At 41.0% G+C, this 14,402-nt stretch overlaps 1 protein-coding gene across 13 annotated transcripts in view; it reads right to left on the bottom strand.

The window, feature by feature from the left end:
- Positions 1-14,402, bottom strand: part of ATE1 (arginyltransferase 1) — a 185,806-nt gene that overhangs the window by 152,347 nt on the left and 19,057 nt on the right. For 6 of the 13 annotated variants that reach the window (XM_033180735.1, XM_033180751.1, XM_033180690.1 and 3 more), the window contains 4 exons: positions 13,713-13,958; positions 4,813-5,042; positions 2,314-2,442; positions 1,284-1,412 (listed from right to left, as the gene is read on the bottom strand). In XM_033180735.1, coding sequence (XP_033036626.1) covers positions 1,284-1,412; positions 2,314-2,442; positions 4,813-5,042; positions 13,713-13,958 — 734 coding nt within the window. The remainder of the gene's footprint in view (positions 1-1,283; positions 1,413-2,313; positions 2,443-4,812; positions 5,043-13,712; positions 13,959-14,402) is intronic. The other 7 variants (XM_033180760.1, XM_033180698.1, XM_033180717.1 and 4 more) reach the window with 3 other exon arrangements.

Here is a 14,402-nt window from a genome sequence, read left to right as displayed (position 1 = left end):
AATCCCAGCCCTCTGGGATGCCAAGGCAGCAGATTACAAGGTCAAGAGATCGAGATCAACCTAGTCAACATGGTGAAACCCGATCTCTACTAAAACTATAAAAATTAGCCGGCCGTGGTGGCACGCGCCTGTAGTCCTAGCTACTCGGGAGGCTGAGGCAGGAGAATCACTTGAATCCGGGTGGTGGAGGTTGCAGTGAACAGAGATCGCACCACTGCACTCGAGCCTGGAGACACAGCAAGTCTCCATCTCAAAAAAATAAATAAATAAAACGCAGATGCGGAATGAACAGGACTGCGAGTCTGTGTTCCAGGTGCTGCTGATGCTGCAGGTCTGCAGATGACACTTTAAACCAGAAGACTCTGTGGAATCTGGGAAGTGAGCCCTTTCTCAGGGAACATGCAGCATTAACTCCCGTCCTATTAACCCTCTCTTTTTAGGTTACACATTGTGTCATTAAAAAATCAAAAGCAGTCAAAAAATCAAAACTCTAAGTCTTCTGTATCTGTCGGCCTCTCTCTTCCAACATATCATGGTTCTACTGTGACAATGATGCCATCTCATTCATTTCAATATCCCAAGCCTGGGAAAGACAGGCCCTCAATAAATGCCTGTTAAATCATATTACATCTAACAGAAGGTCCCCAACTTATAATGGTTGGACTTACGCTTTTTCAACTTTCCAATGATGCAAAACCATTCCGTTTTTCACTTTCAGTACAGTATTCAATAAATCACATGAGATATTCAACATTTTATTATAAAATAGGCTTTGTGTTAGCTGATTCTGCTTAACTAAAGGCCATTATAAGTGTTCTGAGCATGTTTAAAGCAGGCGAGGCTAAGCTATGATGTTCAGTAGGTTAGGTGTAGGTAGTTCTTTCTAATTCACTTGTTAAGATATTTTTGCTTATTGGTCTGTCTTTCCCATTTGATTATCAATTTCTTGAAGACAGAGACTCCTCCTTTTGTTCTGTGGCGCACAGTCTGACACACAATGGGTATTCAGTAAATGACTGTTAACCTAGGGTGGATGACTGACCATATAAACCACTACATTCACGTTCCTAGAGAAGACACTAAGAACACATCCTGAATTTGCAATCCTTTTTTCTAAGGATTTAAAATGCTCACATGTATGACTCATGTGAGTGTTCATGGAAGTTCAGTAATACACACTGAAAGGGTCATCAGCTCCACCTGACAAGCAAGAAAACAGCATATATTATACTTCTTCCCAGACAACCTTATCAACACAGAAAACAACAGTTAAGAAACAATACCTCAGTCTTCCCACATTCATCGGGTAGATCCTGGTGTATGGCCACTTGATACTTGACATACAAAGAAAAGGACTGGCTGAAAGACGACTTGAACTCTGGGTCCTCAAAGGAGGCAGGTACTAACCTCACCTTCAGAGCAAGGAAAATACAAGCAAATGCTATTGAAACATCTCTAACTGATGATATGCTTCTGAAGGTGAGGCTAGAGTAAGATCTCCGCAAATCCACTCCAAAGCTCAAACTGGAATTTGTCATGAAAAGAAACCCTAGACTGCGTGGACTGGCGCAGAGACTGAAGTGCTAACTCTGTACTAAAACTTATGAAAATCTCAAAATCATAAGAGCCAACAATTTGTTCTTCTTTTTTTTTCTCTATCCACTTATTGTAGTTTTCTGCATAAACTAGAGTCAATATTGTTGTTAATCGTGGTCATGAGCACTACTTTTGCTACCTCTACTTATACTAAGTGTTTTAAGCTTTTTTCCTTTACAGATTTTTCTTGGGTCATTTAACACAAAATTATTAGCATATGAGTTCTTCTATTAAAATGTTCTACTATTTGCCTTTTTTAGTCCCACTCAATTGTGCAAGGGTAGCACATTAATAAATAATAATTTAGCTGGGATCAATTCTTTCTACATACGTCTTTCAAATACGGATAAAGAATTAAAATCATTTTAGTCAAAGTATGTATCTACCATAAAAATATAAAGTTTCCTGCATTTTCCTCATAGGTATTTTAATTTAGGCTCTATTACTATCTTTTAGATAAATGCGTCTAAAATAGTGATTTTAAATAATTTTACATGTTACTTTCCACTCTGAAATTATACATGGCTGGTACTTAACATGGCACTAGGTAAAACTTGCACTTTCAGAATGTCCATTAATTCAGTCTTAGGTATTTGCAGATATGCTGCAAATTGAACACAAATAAAATGTAGCACAAATAAACCAAGATCTCATTAAATGATATTAAGTAGAAGGAAAGCTCTGTTTGCACAGGAAAATTACACTTGGCCTGCTGACCTGGCTCTCGGTTGGCGTATCAGGTGAGTTCTTGTGAATAACCATCTGGTAACGTTTATAGACCTGGTAAGACTCCAGAAGTGTGGCTTTGAACTGCGAACTTGGTGGAGATGATCTCACCACCCTCACCTTCAGAAGCAGTTAAAAAAACAAGTTCACTAATTCATTCATTTATTCATTCTGTGGAATATGCATTAACAGTAACTCCCATCCAAGCAACCAAGTTTTAACAATCATTAAAGCAATTAAATATTTTAATATTAAAAACCAACCAGTTAGTAAGTAAAGAAAAAAGTTATTTTTGTAACTTACAGACTCATTAAGAAGACAGAGGAGGATGCCCTCTAAACTCTAAGCCTCAGCTTTCATGACTGAATTATGTAAGCCTGCCTCTATTGTAAACTGGCAGAGTATTTCCAACACTCGTACACACATGACACCCACATAAATAACCTCTAGTTGTGCACAACTACCAGTAACTCTAAGAAAGACTAAAAATATGAATACATTTTTTGGACACTCACTCATCATTACTAACCCTCAACTTAAAACTCTACTGTTTAAGCTTAAAAGACCTCATAAAGTTTTCCTACTTCATAGCATAGTTAACAACCATGACTCTCAAGTCACATTTCCTTCATTCAAATCTTACAATGTCACCATGTTGCTCAAGTAACCTTGTAAAATAAGGATAAGTTTAAAACAGTAATTGCATGCAGTAATGGCTAACATTTACTTTAACATTATTTACTAGCCACTTAAAATGTATTAGCAAAACAGAACAGTAAAACAGTCAAATGCAATGCAACGAAAACAACTGGAAACTTGACATGTGTGCCGTGAGAGGTAATTCTGTGAAGAAACAGCGACACCCAGTGGTAAAAGATCTCTACACATCCTGAGTATCATTACATTCAAAAAGTAAAAGTAACCACTGGAGAACTGTTAAGTGTGCTTGGCCCACTGAATACATTACTATTTATGATCAAAAGATAAAAGACACCTTGTAAAATATTTTAAGTAGTGTATTCAACTCTGTTTACAATTTTGGAAGGAAAAAAAATCTGTATCCAAATCAGAGTAGCCAAGGAGTTATAAAAGCTAAAATCTGGCGGGGCGAGGTAGCTCACACCTGTAATCCCAGCACTTTGGGAGGCAGAGGTGGGCGGATCACCTGAAGTCAGGAGTTTGTGACCAGCATGGCCGACATAATGAAACCGTATCTCTACTAAAAATACCAAAAATTAGCCGGGCGTAGTGGTGGGTACCTGTAATCCCAGCTACTCAGAAGGCTGAGACAGGAGAATTGCTTGAACGCGGGAGGCGGAGGTTGCAGTGAGCCGAGATCGCGCCATTGCACTCCAGCCTAGGCAACAAGAGTGAAACTCTGTCTCAAAAAAAAAAAGCTAAATACTACATCTGATAATACATATATTGAATTAAGGCTTAGAATGCATGAAAGTTAATTTTTATTATCAGGACTTTAGTGATATTTTTAGATGATAGTAAGCCATAAAATTCAAAGGCTGACCAGTTACTAATCACATATGAGAATAAGATAAAAATCATTATGGCTAATGTTTTTGAGACAAACATTCGCTCTGTTGCCCAGGCTGGAGTACAGTGGTATGATCTCAGTTCACTACAACCTCCAGCTGCTGGGTTCAAGCAATTCTCGTGTCTCAGCCTCCCCAGGAGCTGGGATTACAGGTGCGCACCACCACACCTGGCTAATTTTCCTATTTCAGAAGAGACAGGGTTTCACTGTGTTGGCCAAGCTGATTTCAAACATCAGACCTCAAGCGATCCGCCCACCTCGGCCTACCAAAGTGCTAGGATTACAGGTGTGAGCCACCACATCCAGTCCTGGTTTTTGAATTTTATATATGAGAATTAATACTGAGAAATCTTGATCTGATCGAGAAATGTAAAAAAAATTGGAAAAAAGGAAGAATCCGGCTCTAAAAGGATTCATCTTATGCCCAAATTGGTTTGGGTACTAATGAGACAGGATTTCAGCAGTACATCTGAGCCCTATTTAGATAATTCCTAACTGCTGGCTTATGTATATGACACCATTTGCTGTCTTTACCAAGAACAGAATATTATAATGGAGAAAATAGTGATTTGCCTTGTGTAATCTATTGTCTTTCACTATCTAAACCAAAACTGCTAAAAACACAATTTTAAAGAGTATTTCTTTCATTTTAACTATTAAATTTCAAACAAGGTAGCATACTACAATTGACACTGTTTTCACAAGTTTAGTGGCCAACTAAAGTATTCTCAAGTCTTTTTTAAAAAAGGGAGTTTCTCTCAAATAACAGGTAACTTAGTAAATTCAAATGTTACTTCTTCCCAATTCTCTTTAATTTCTTTTAAATTCTCATTATTTACCTAGCAAAACATCAACTGGTTAGAACTTCAAATAAAAATAAATGATATGCCCAAGTAAAAAAAAATCATAATAAAACAAACAACAAAAGTCCTTCAAAGTACCTCTAACTTGTGTGATGCATTCTCTGGTAAAGATTCAAAAATTAAATCTTCAAGTGATTTGGGCTGGTTGGATTTCGCCTTTGGTGGAAACAAAGATGGTGGGTGACCTGGAGCCTGGACACCCTCAAGTTCTCCAGCTGGGTTCTGCTGCATGCGCTTTAACCTTTTCCTTTCTTTCCGGATTTCCTTTGCTTTTCGACATGGAGGCTTACTCAAATCAGCCCCTTTGCCTAAAAAGAATTTTAAAATATTAGACCAATCACATTTGGTGCTAGAAAAGTATTCTCACATGTCTCAAAGATTCTACAGAGTAAGTCCAAAGAGTTCCAATGGTTAGGCTAGCTTTGGGTAGATGTTTCAGAGGATCCCGATACAGAGCTATAAGTGGATCTAAAATTCTACCTTAGAAGGGAGAGTTGCCAGAGAAAGTAAATAGCACAGAAACTTTCCAAGGTGGCTCTTACTGCTGAAAATCTTTTTTATCTTTTTTTTTGAGACAGAGTCTTGCTCTGTCACTCAGGCTGGAGTGCAATGGCGTGATCTCGGCTCACCGCAACCTCCACCTCCCTGGTTCAAGTGATTCTCCTGCCTCAACCTCCCGAGTAGCTGGGACTACAGGTGTGTGCCACCGTGCCTGGCTAATTTTTGTATTTTTAGAAGAGATGGGGGTTTCACCATGTTGGCCAGACTGGTCTCGAACTCCTGACCTTGTGATCCACCTGCCTTGGCCTCCCTAAGTGCTGGGATTACAGGCGTGAGCCACCACGCCCAACCTGAAAATCTCTAAAAAAAAAAAAAATTCATCCATTTCTCTGCCTTTGCGAGGAAGAACACAATCAAATCAAAGTACCTTCTGCATTAAAAGGACACTGCTATCTCTGCCCAACATTTCTGAGGGACATTTCTCTGAAAGCACTGGTAACATAAATACTTAGGAACCAGGTGTAAAGGAATACTGATCCCAGCACAGACTCTGACAGGTTTTTATAAATTAAAAGAATTCTCGCACACCTGTAATTCTAGTACTTTGGGAGGCTAAGGCGGGCAGATCACCTGAGGTTAGAAGCTCGAGACCAGCCTAGTCACCGTGGTGAAACCCCATTTCTACTAAAAATACAAAATTAGCCAGGTGTGGTAGCACACACCCGTAATCCCAGCTACTCAGGAGGCTGAGACGTTAGAATCGCTTGAACCTGGGAGGCAGAGGTTGTGCTGAGCTGAGACGGCACTACTGCACTCCAGCCTGGGTGACAGAGTGAGACTCTGTCTCAAAAAACAAAAAAGGAAGCCTTGCTTAGTTAAAGGTATCTGTGTCTTTACCCAAACACTGCAGGTATTTGAGTCTCATTAGTTCCGTTGTAGTTAATCAGAGTTTTGTTCTAATTAAAAGACCAAATATCAACTGACAACTCTTTAAAATAAAAAATTTTTTACTATTATAAACTAAATAAAAATACTTAGAAAAAAACCTGGAAAGACGACACATGGTGACAGTCATTTTCCTTTGTTTCAGAAACAGAGAATTTCCCTTTTTTTGTAGTGTTATCTTTTCTCCAAATTTTGTTGTTTTTTTTTTTTTTTTGAGACGGAGTTTCACTCTGTCACCCAGGTGGGTGTGCAGTGGCACGATCGCAGCTCACTGCAACCTCCGCCTACTGGATTCAAGCAATTCTCCTGCCTCAGCCTCCTGAGTAGCTGGGACTACATGTGCGCGCCACCATGCCTGGTTAATTTTTTGTATTTTTAGTAGAGACGGAGTTTCACCATTCTGGTCAGGCTGGTCTCGAACTCCTGACCTCGTGATCCGCCCACCTTGGCCTCCCAAAGTGCTGGTATTACAGGCGTGAGCCACTGTGCCTGGCTGAATTTTCCAACAAGGAACATTACGCTAGTAATTTTATAGAAAATATTAAAGAAATAAGCTGTTTAAGATCCCAAAACAGCTGGGCGTGGTGGCTCACGCCTGTAATCCCAGCACTTTGGAAGGCCGAGGCAGGCAGATCACAAGGTCAGGAGATCGAGACCATCCTGGCTAACACAGTGAAATCCCGTCTCTACTAAATATAAAAAAAAATTAGCCAGGCATGGTGGCGCACGCCTGTAGTCCCACCCACTTGGGAGGCTGAGGCAGGAGAATTGCTTGAACCCAACAGGCGGAGGTTGCAGTGAGCTGAGATTGCACCACAGCACTCCAGCCTAGGTGACAGAGCGACACTCCATCTCAAAAAAAAAAAAAAAAAAATCCCAAAACAGGGTATTCACAAACCATATAAAAGTCAACAAAAGGAAGGTTTATAAAACCAACAAATTCAGTTTTTAGAGAGAAGAAAATCAAAACCTAGAGTGAGAAACTAGTGAGTTCACAAACAGTTCAGACTATATCACAACTTCATTAACATGTTTTCTAACTAAAAATAAAGTTCATTTTTTTAAAAAACGACTTTGAATAAGCCTAAGTTATATAAGTCTGAACCAGGTAACAAAAGAACATTTCTGTAACTATCACTCTACTGCCTAACAGAATTACTTTTCTTGGACCACAAACTGTGTCTTTTCTCAAATTTGCTCTGAGCACACACACTCTGACACAAGCTGCCTAAGGTCATGGACCAGGCTCTGTCACTTGGCTAGATGACCTTGGGCAAGTTTCCCTGTCCGTACAAGAAAGACAAAAACCAATTCTACCTACGACATTCCTGTGAGGATTAAATGAGTTAACACCTGTGCAGCTCATACAAAATTAACTACCATTCAATTAGGGTTAACTATTATTAGCTATTATTTGTATTACCAACATCTAAAATAATGTTTTACCTATATAAAATTCCATAAACAGTAGTTTTCAAAACCTTCCACTTCTTATACTGAAAATTATATTCCCTACAGAAGTTATAAAATTATAAGCAAATTTAAAACGAACATGATCTAAGAAACACACATTTTCAGTAGTTTTATGAAGGACTGACTACCTGTATCATCTTTACACTAACTAAGTCACCGGACTAGGTAAGCCTTCTCATGATTGTTTTGCTCTACATTTACATATTACGTTACTGCAATGGAAAGCAGGCTTTCAGGCAGGGCTCAGTGGCTCACGCCTGTAATCCCAGCATTTGGAAGGCCGAGACGGGTAGATGATCTGAGGTCAGGGGTTTGAGACCAACCTGGCCAACATGGTGAAACCCTGTCTCTACTAAAAATACAAAAAATTAGCTGAGAGGGTTGGTGTGCACCTGTAGTCCCAGCTACTTGGGAACCTGAGACAGGAGAATTGCTCGAACCCAGGAGATGAAGGCTGCAGTGAACCGAGATCACACCACTGCACTCCAGCCTAGGCAACAGAGCAAGACTCTGCATCCAAAAAAAAGTAGGATTTCAGCATAAACCCCATTTCTACTAAAAATACAAAAAATTAGCCAGGTGTAGTGTCGTGCACTGGTAGTCCCAAGTACTCCAGTGGCTGAGGTGGGAAAATTGCTTGAGCCCAGGAGGTCAAGGCTGCAGTGAGTCCTCATAGTGTCACCACACCCCAGCCTGGGAGACAGAATAAGACCCTGTCTCAACAACAACAAAAAATTAAAAAGGAAATGCAGGTTTGCTTTTGCAGGTTCCAAAAAAAACAATCCAGGGTGTTTTGTTTGTTTGTTTGTTTGAGATGGAGCCTCACTCTGTCGCCCAGGCTGGAGTGCAGTGGTAAGATCTCAGCTCACTACAACCTCTGCCCCCCTGGTTTCAAGCAATTCTCCTGCCTCGGCCTCCTGAGGGGCTGGGATTGCAGACATGGACCTCCACCCCCAGCTAATTTTTGTATTTTTAGTGGAGATGGGGTTTCACCATGTTGGCCAGGCTGGTCTCGAACTCCTGACCTCAGGTGATCCGCCTGTCTCGGCCTCCCAAAGTGCTGGGATTATAGGTGTGAGCCACTGAGCCCGGCCAAAATCCAAGGATTTTAAAATCGTCTCAGATTTTTAGTGAAAGATATCTTAAGGGGGAAAAAACCCTGCAAAAACCGTTTTTAATGTTTCACTAACTGTACTGCTAGAAGTAAGGTTGTTATTCTAAAACTGTGTAATATGGGAAAAAGCAAAAGGTTAATGTGTGATACTCTAATCTAATTCTACCACCCTCAGTGTTCTCAAGAACTAGGTTTCTCAGTGTAGAAGAAACTACAAACATCAAAAACAAAAAAAGAAAGAAAAAGACAAAAATGTATGGCCAGGCACGGTGGCTCATGCCTATAATCCCAGCACTTTGGGAACCTGAGGCAGGTGGATCACTTGAGGCCAGGAGTTCGAGACCAGCCTGACCAACATGGCAAAACTCCATCTCTATTAAAAGTACCTAAAAGTACAAAAATTAGCCAGGTGTGGTGGTGCACACCTGTACTCCCAGCTATTCAGGAGGCTGAGGTAGGAGAATCACTCAAACCCGGGAGGCAGAGGTTGCAGTGAGCCGAGATCATGCCATTGCACTCCAGCCTGGGCAACAGAGCAAGACTCTGTGTCAAAAAAATAAAAATAGGCCGGGCGCGGTGGCTCAAGCCTGTAATCCCAGCACTTTGGGAGGCCAAGACAGGTGGATCACGAGGTCAGGAGATCGAGACCATCCTGGCTAACACGGTGAAACCCCGTCTCTACTAAAAAATACAAAAAATTAGCCGGGCGAGATGGCGGGCACCTGTAGTCCCAGCTACTCGGGAGGCTGAGGCAGGAGAATGGCGTAAACCCGGGAGGCGGAGCTTGCAGTGAGCCGAGATCGCGCCACTGCACTCCAGTCTGGGCGACAGAGCCAGACTCTGTCTCAAAAAAAAATAAAAAAAAAAAATAAAAATAAAGAAAAAGATTAAAATACAGCCAGGCACAGTGGCTCATGCCTGTAATCCCAGCACTTTGGGAGGCCAAGGCAGGTGGATCACAAGGTCAGGAGGTCGAGATTATTCTGGCTAACACGGTGAAACCCCGTCTCTACTAAAAATACAAAAAATTAGCAGGGCATGGTGGCGGGCGCCTGTAGTCCCAGCTACTTGGGAGGCTGAGGCAGGAGAATGGCATGAACTCAGGAGGCGGAGCTTGCAGTGAGCGAAGATGGCGCTACTGCACTCCAGCCTGGGCAACAAAGCGAGACTCCGTCTCAAAAAAGAAAAGATTAGAATGCTATAGTCCTGAATTTGAATTGGAAATATCAGTATGAACTCATAACCTCATAAGTCTGTTCACCAACAAAGCCTAGAAAACAATGACCAAGCCAGCAGCAATAATGTGCACTCCTAATCTAGTGTGTGATCTCCAAATACCATTTCCCACTAAAAGGAACCACAATCACTCGAAGAAATGCCTGTACAAGATGATCTAGGCACATAATATCATGCCAAATAGCAAGGAAGCTGTCAAAGACTACCAAGGATTATGTTGAAAGGACTCAAAAGACAACTTAAAGAAGCTCTCAGAGGAGCAACCGATTGCAACAGCAGTATGTTCAGATCCATGAGTTCCCAATGATACCAAAAAGAAAACTAACTGGTCACTGTTAGATGTTATTTTGAAAAATGGTAAATAAAAAGAAGGAATCAAGAATGTATCCTGCGGGCCGGGCGCGGTGGCTCAAGCCTGTAATCCCAGCACTTTGGGAGGCCGAGACGGGCGGATCACGAGGTCAGGAGATCGAGACCATCCTGGCTAACAGGGTGAAACCCCGTCTCTACTAAAAATACAAAAAACTAGCCGGGCGAGGTGGCGGGCGCCTGTAGTCCCAGCTACTCCGGAGGCTGAGGCAGGAGAATGGCGTAAAAACCCGGGAGGCGGAGCTTGCAGTGAGCTGAGATCCGGCCACTGCACTCCAGCCCGGGCGAAAGAGCAAGACTCCGTCTCAAAAAAAAAAAAAAAAAAACAAACAAAAAAAAAAAAAGAATGTATCCTGCCAGCCGGGTGCAGTGGCTGACTCTTGTAATCCCAGTACTTTGCAAGGCCAAGGCAGGTGGATCACCTGAGGTCAGGAGTTCAAGACCAGCCTGGCCAACATGGCTAAACCCCGTCTCTAGTAAAAATACAAAAAATTAGCTGGGCGTGGTGGCACGCACCTGTAATCCTAGCTACTCTGGAGGCTGAGGCAGGAGCATCACTTGAACCCGGGAGGCAGAGGCTGCAGTGAGCCAGGACCGCACCACTGCACTCCAGTCTAGGCCACAGAGTGAGACTCTTTCAAAAAAACAATGTATCCTGCCTTTGCTATGGGTTTTTATGAGAAACAAACAGATGAGGGGAAGACTCTATGGAAGCAGTCCAGCCAGCCTGGAAATGAAGAAATGAATGAATTTAAGCATGGAAAATCCATGACTATTAGCACTAACGAAAAGAGAAGCACCCAGACATTACATGTCTCCTGAAAGACCACTCTAACACCCATGAAGTAATCTCACCCATCCTCAAATAATTCAAACTCAAATCTGATTAAGACTCGCCCCCCTGCCCCTCCGCAAAAAAATAAACAAAAGAAAATTTAGCACAGAATCTGATCAAGGCTCTATATCTAACCATCAATTTACAAGCAGGCAGAGGAACATGTTAAACCACAAACGTAAACCTGTCAGATACAGAAAGTGGAACAAACAACCCAAGACAAACAACCCAGCTGAGGAATGATGGAAGGGGAACCTCTAAAACATAAGAGATTTTTATTGTAGTTTTTTTGAGACAGGATCTCATTCTCGTCACCCAAACTGGAGTGCAGAGGCATGATCTCAGCTCACTGCAGCCTCGACTTCCCAAGCTCAGGTGATCCTCTCACCTCAGCCTCCCAAGTAGCTAGGACTACAGGCATGCGCCATAACACCTGGCTAATATTTTGTATTTCTAGCACAGACAAGTTTCACCATATTGTCCAGGCTGGTCTCGAACTCCTGGGCTCAAGCAATCTACCTGCGTCGGTCTCCCAGTGCTGGGATTACAGGTGTAGGCCACCATGCCTCGCCAAGAGATTTTTTGAATGTATCAACAATCACAATACGTGGACCTTATCTGGATCCTGGCACAAATAAATGTTTAAAAATTGGAATTTGAACAGTATTCAATGGTATTAAGAAATTTTACTCGGCCGGGCGCGGTGGCTCAAGCCTGTAATCCCAGCACTTTGGGAGGCCGAGGTGGGTGGATCACGAGGTCAGGAGATCGAGACCATCCTGGCTAACACGGTAAAACCCCATCTCTACTAAAAATACAAAAACTAGCCGGGCGAGGTGGCGGGCGCCTGTAGTCCCAGCTACTCGGGAGGCTGAGCCAGGAGAATGGCGTAAACCTGGGAGGCAGAGCTTGCAGTGAGCTGAGATCCGGCCACTGAACTCCAGTCCGGGCGACAGAGTGAGACTCCGCCTCAAAAAAAAAAAAAAAAGAAATTTTACTCAAGTATAATAACGGTATTGTGAATATGTTTTTTTAAAGTTCTTATCTTTTAGAAACGGATTCTGAAATACAGGATAGCATAATGCCTGGGATTTGCTTCCATGTAATTTTGGAAGGGGGAACTAGACAAAACAAGAGTGGCCATGACATGAGTCAGTAATTGTTTCAAATGCAGGTAGAGTACATGGAAGTCAATTATACTATTCAATCTATGCTCATCTATGTTTGAATAATGAAGATTTTTAAAATTTGGCAAACTATAAGTAATTTTATTAAAAAATAATAAAAGAATTGACCCTACACCCAAAAGAGAAATAGCTGAAACAAACTGTCTAAATTATTCAAAATATTTCACGGAAGGCTGGGTACAGTGGCTCACGCCTGTAATCTCAGCACTTTGGGAGGCCAGGGTTGGAGGATAACTTGAGGTGAAGGGTTGGAGACCAGCCTGGGTAATATAGTGAGACCCTGTCTCTACAAAAATCTTTAAAATAGCTAGGCATGGTGACAAGCTCCTGTATTCCTACCTACTCGGGAACCTAAGGCAAGAGGATCACTTGGCCCCAGGAGCTCAAGGCTGCAGTGAGCTATGATGACGCCACTTCACTCCAGTCTAGGCGGCAGAGCAAGACCCTCTCTCAAATTAAAAAATAAATATTTTATTGAACTGTTAGTATTAATTAGGATGAAATCTCAGACCAAAATCAACTTAACATGAAAACCTTATGTAAAAAACTATTCAATAAAATTGCAAATGGAGAATTTTCTCTACTTTAACATGTATAACATAGTTTAGACAAGAAAAACTAAAATAGTACTAAAAATCTTTCCCTTGGATCATTTTGCATAAATATAAGAACTAATTCAAAAACTGACACCATCTAATAAACTAATAACCATTCAACTTCACATTTTATGAAATAATTTTGGAAGAGTCATACACACATTTTATTACACTCATTTAATACTGGATAAACTTTTGAAGCCTAATTCTTGTAAAAGTAGTAACATAAAAAAAAATCTTACCTGATTAAAGGCAAAGTTAAACATCAAAATGTGGACTTTTTAAAACTAAAATATACTAAAATTACATTTAAAAATTTAATGATAAACTGAAGAATTTTATAATGTCTGTATTTTGGACATAATACCTATAATTAATGTTGTCTCACTTAATCCTAAAATAAGAATGTTTATCACTCCTTTTCACTGAGAAAAATTTGATTCTCAATCCTGTAAGGCCCTAAAGTAGTAAAAAGAAATAGAACTCTTTGAAAATATCTGTATTTAGGGATAAGGCTATTGTTTCAGGCTTTTTAAGCACAGTAGTTTATAAAAGACATGATTTGTCCCTCTAAATCTAGGCAACAATAAATAAAGCAGGCTTCTGTTTTGCAGATTGCATGACTAAGTCATCCTTTTGGCTGATGGAAAGACCCAGGGTTTAAAATGACTTAGCAAAGAGCAAAGCCGTGAAAAGGACTTGTTATCAAAAATCTTTACTACCTGGCTTAGGAACTGTGTGAACTTTAAATGAATGTGATGGTTCACCAGAGCCCAACTTCTCTCCTACGGAATCTTGTGCCTGAAGTAATTCGTGAGGTTCTTCTTTCTTTGAATTTTTTCCTTCACTCTCTAAACTCTCTTTGACGTCATCACTGAGTGTCTTAAGATCACACTGTATATCCAATTTATTTATCAATGCAAAGTCACCCGCAACAGCATCATCCATTGTGGAGTCCATGGGCTCATCTACAAATAAGAAGAAATTAAAAATCCATCAGCTGGGTTGACACAGTTAAGGTAAATAGAGAAATACAATGCCCCTATTATCCATTGTAGCAGAATTACTATCTGTCCACCAAATCCATTCTCATTCTCCAAAATAAGAGAGGTGCACTTAAGACTAGCATAGCTGGGCATGGTGGTTCATGCCTGTAATCCCAGCTTTTTGGGAGGCCAACACAGGAGGACTGCTTGAGGCCAGGACTTTAAGACCCGCCTGGGCAACATAGTGAGACACTATCTCTACAATAAATGAAAAACAAACAAACAAACTGTGGCACCCTAGCAGGGGAATGTACTGCCAGTCCCTTTACAAATGGTGACCAAGCTCCTGCCAATGGAACATAACACAACTGATACATCCAATTGTGCCTCACTAGTTTTTTTTTTTTGTTTTTTTTTTTTTTTGAG

Source organism: Trachypithecus francoisi, unplaced genomic scaffold, assembly GCF_009764315.1.
Source record: "Trachypithecus francoisi isolate TF-2019V2 unplaced genomic scaffold, Tfra_2.0 Contig01579, whole genome shotgun sequence".
NCBI lineage: Eukaryota > Metazoa > Chordata > Mammalia > Primates > Cercopithecidae > Trachypithecus > Trachypithecus francoisi.
This window is presented reverse-complemented; position numbering and strand designations above follow the sequence as displayed.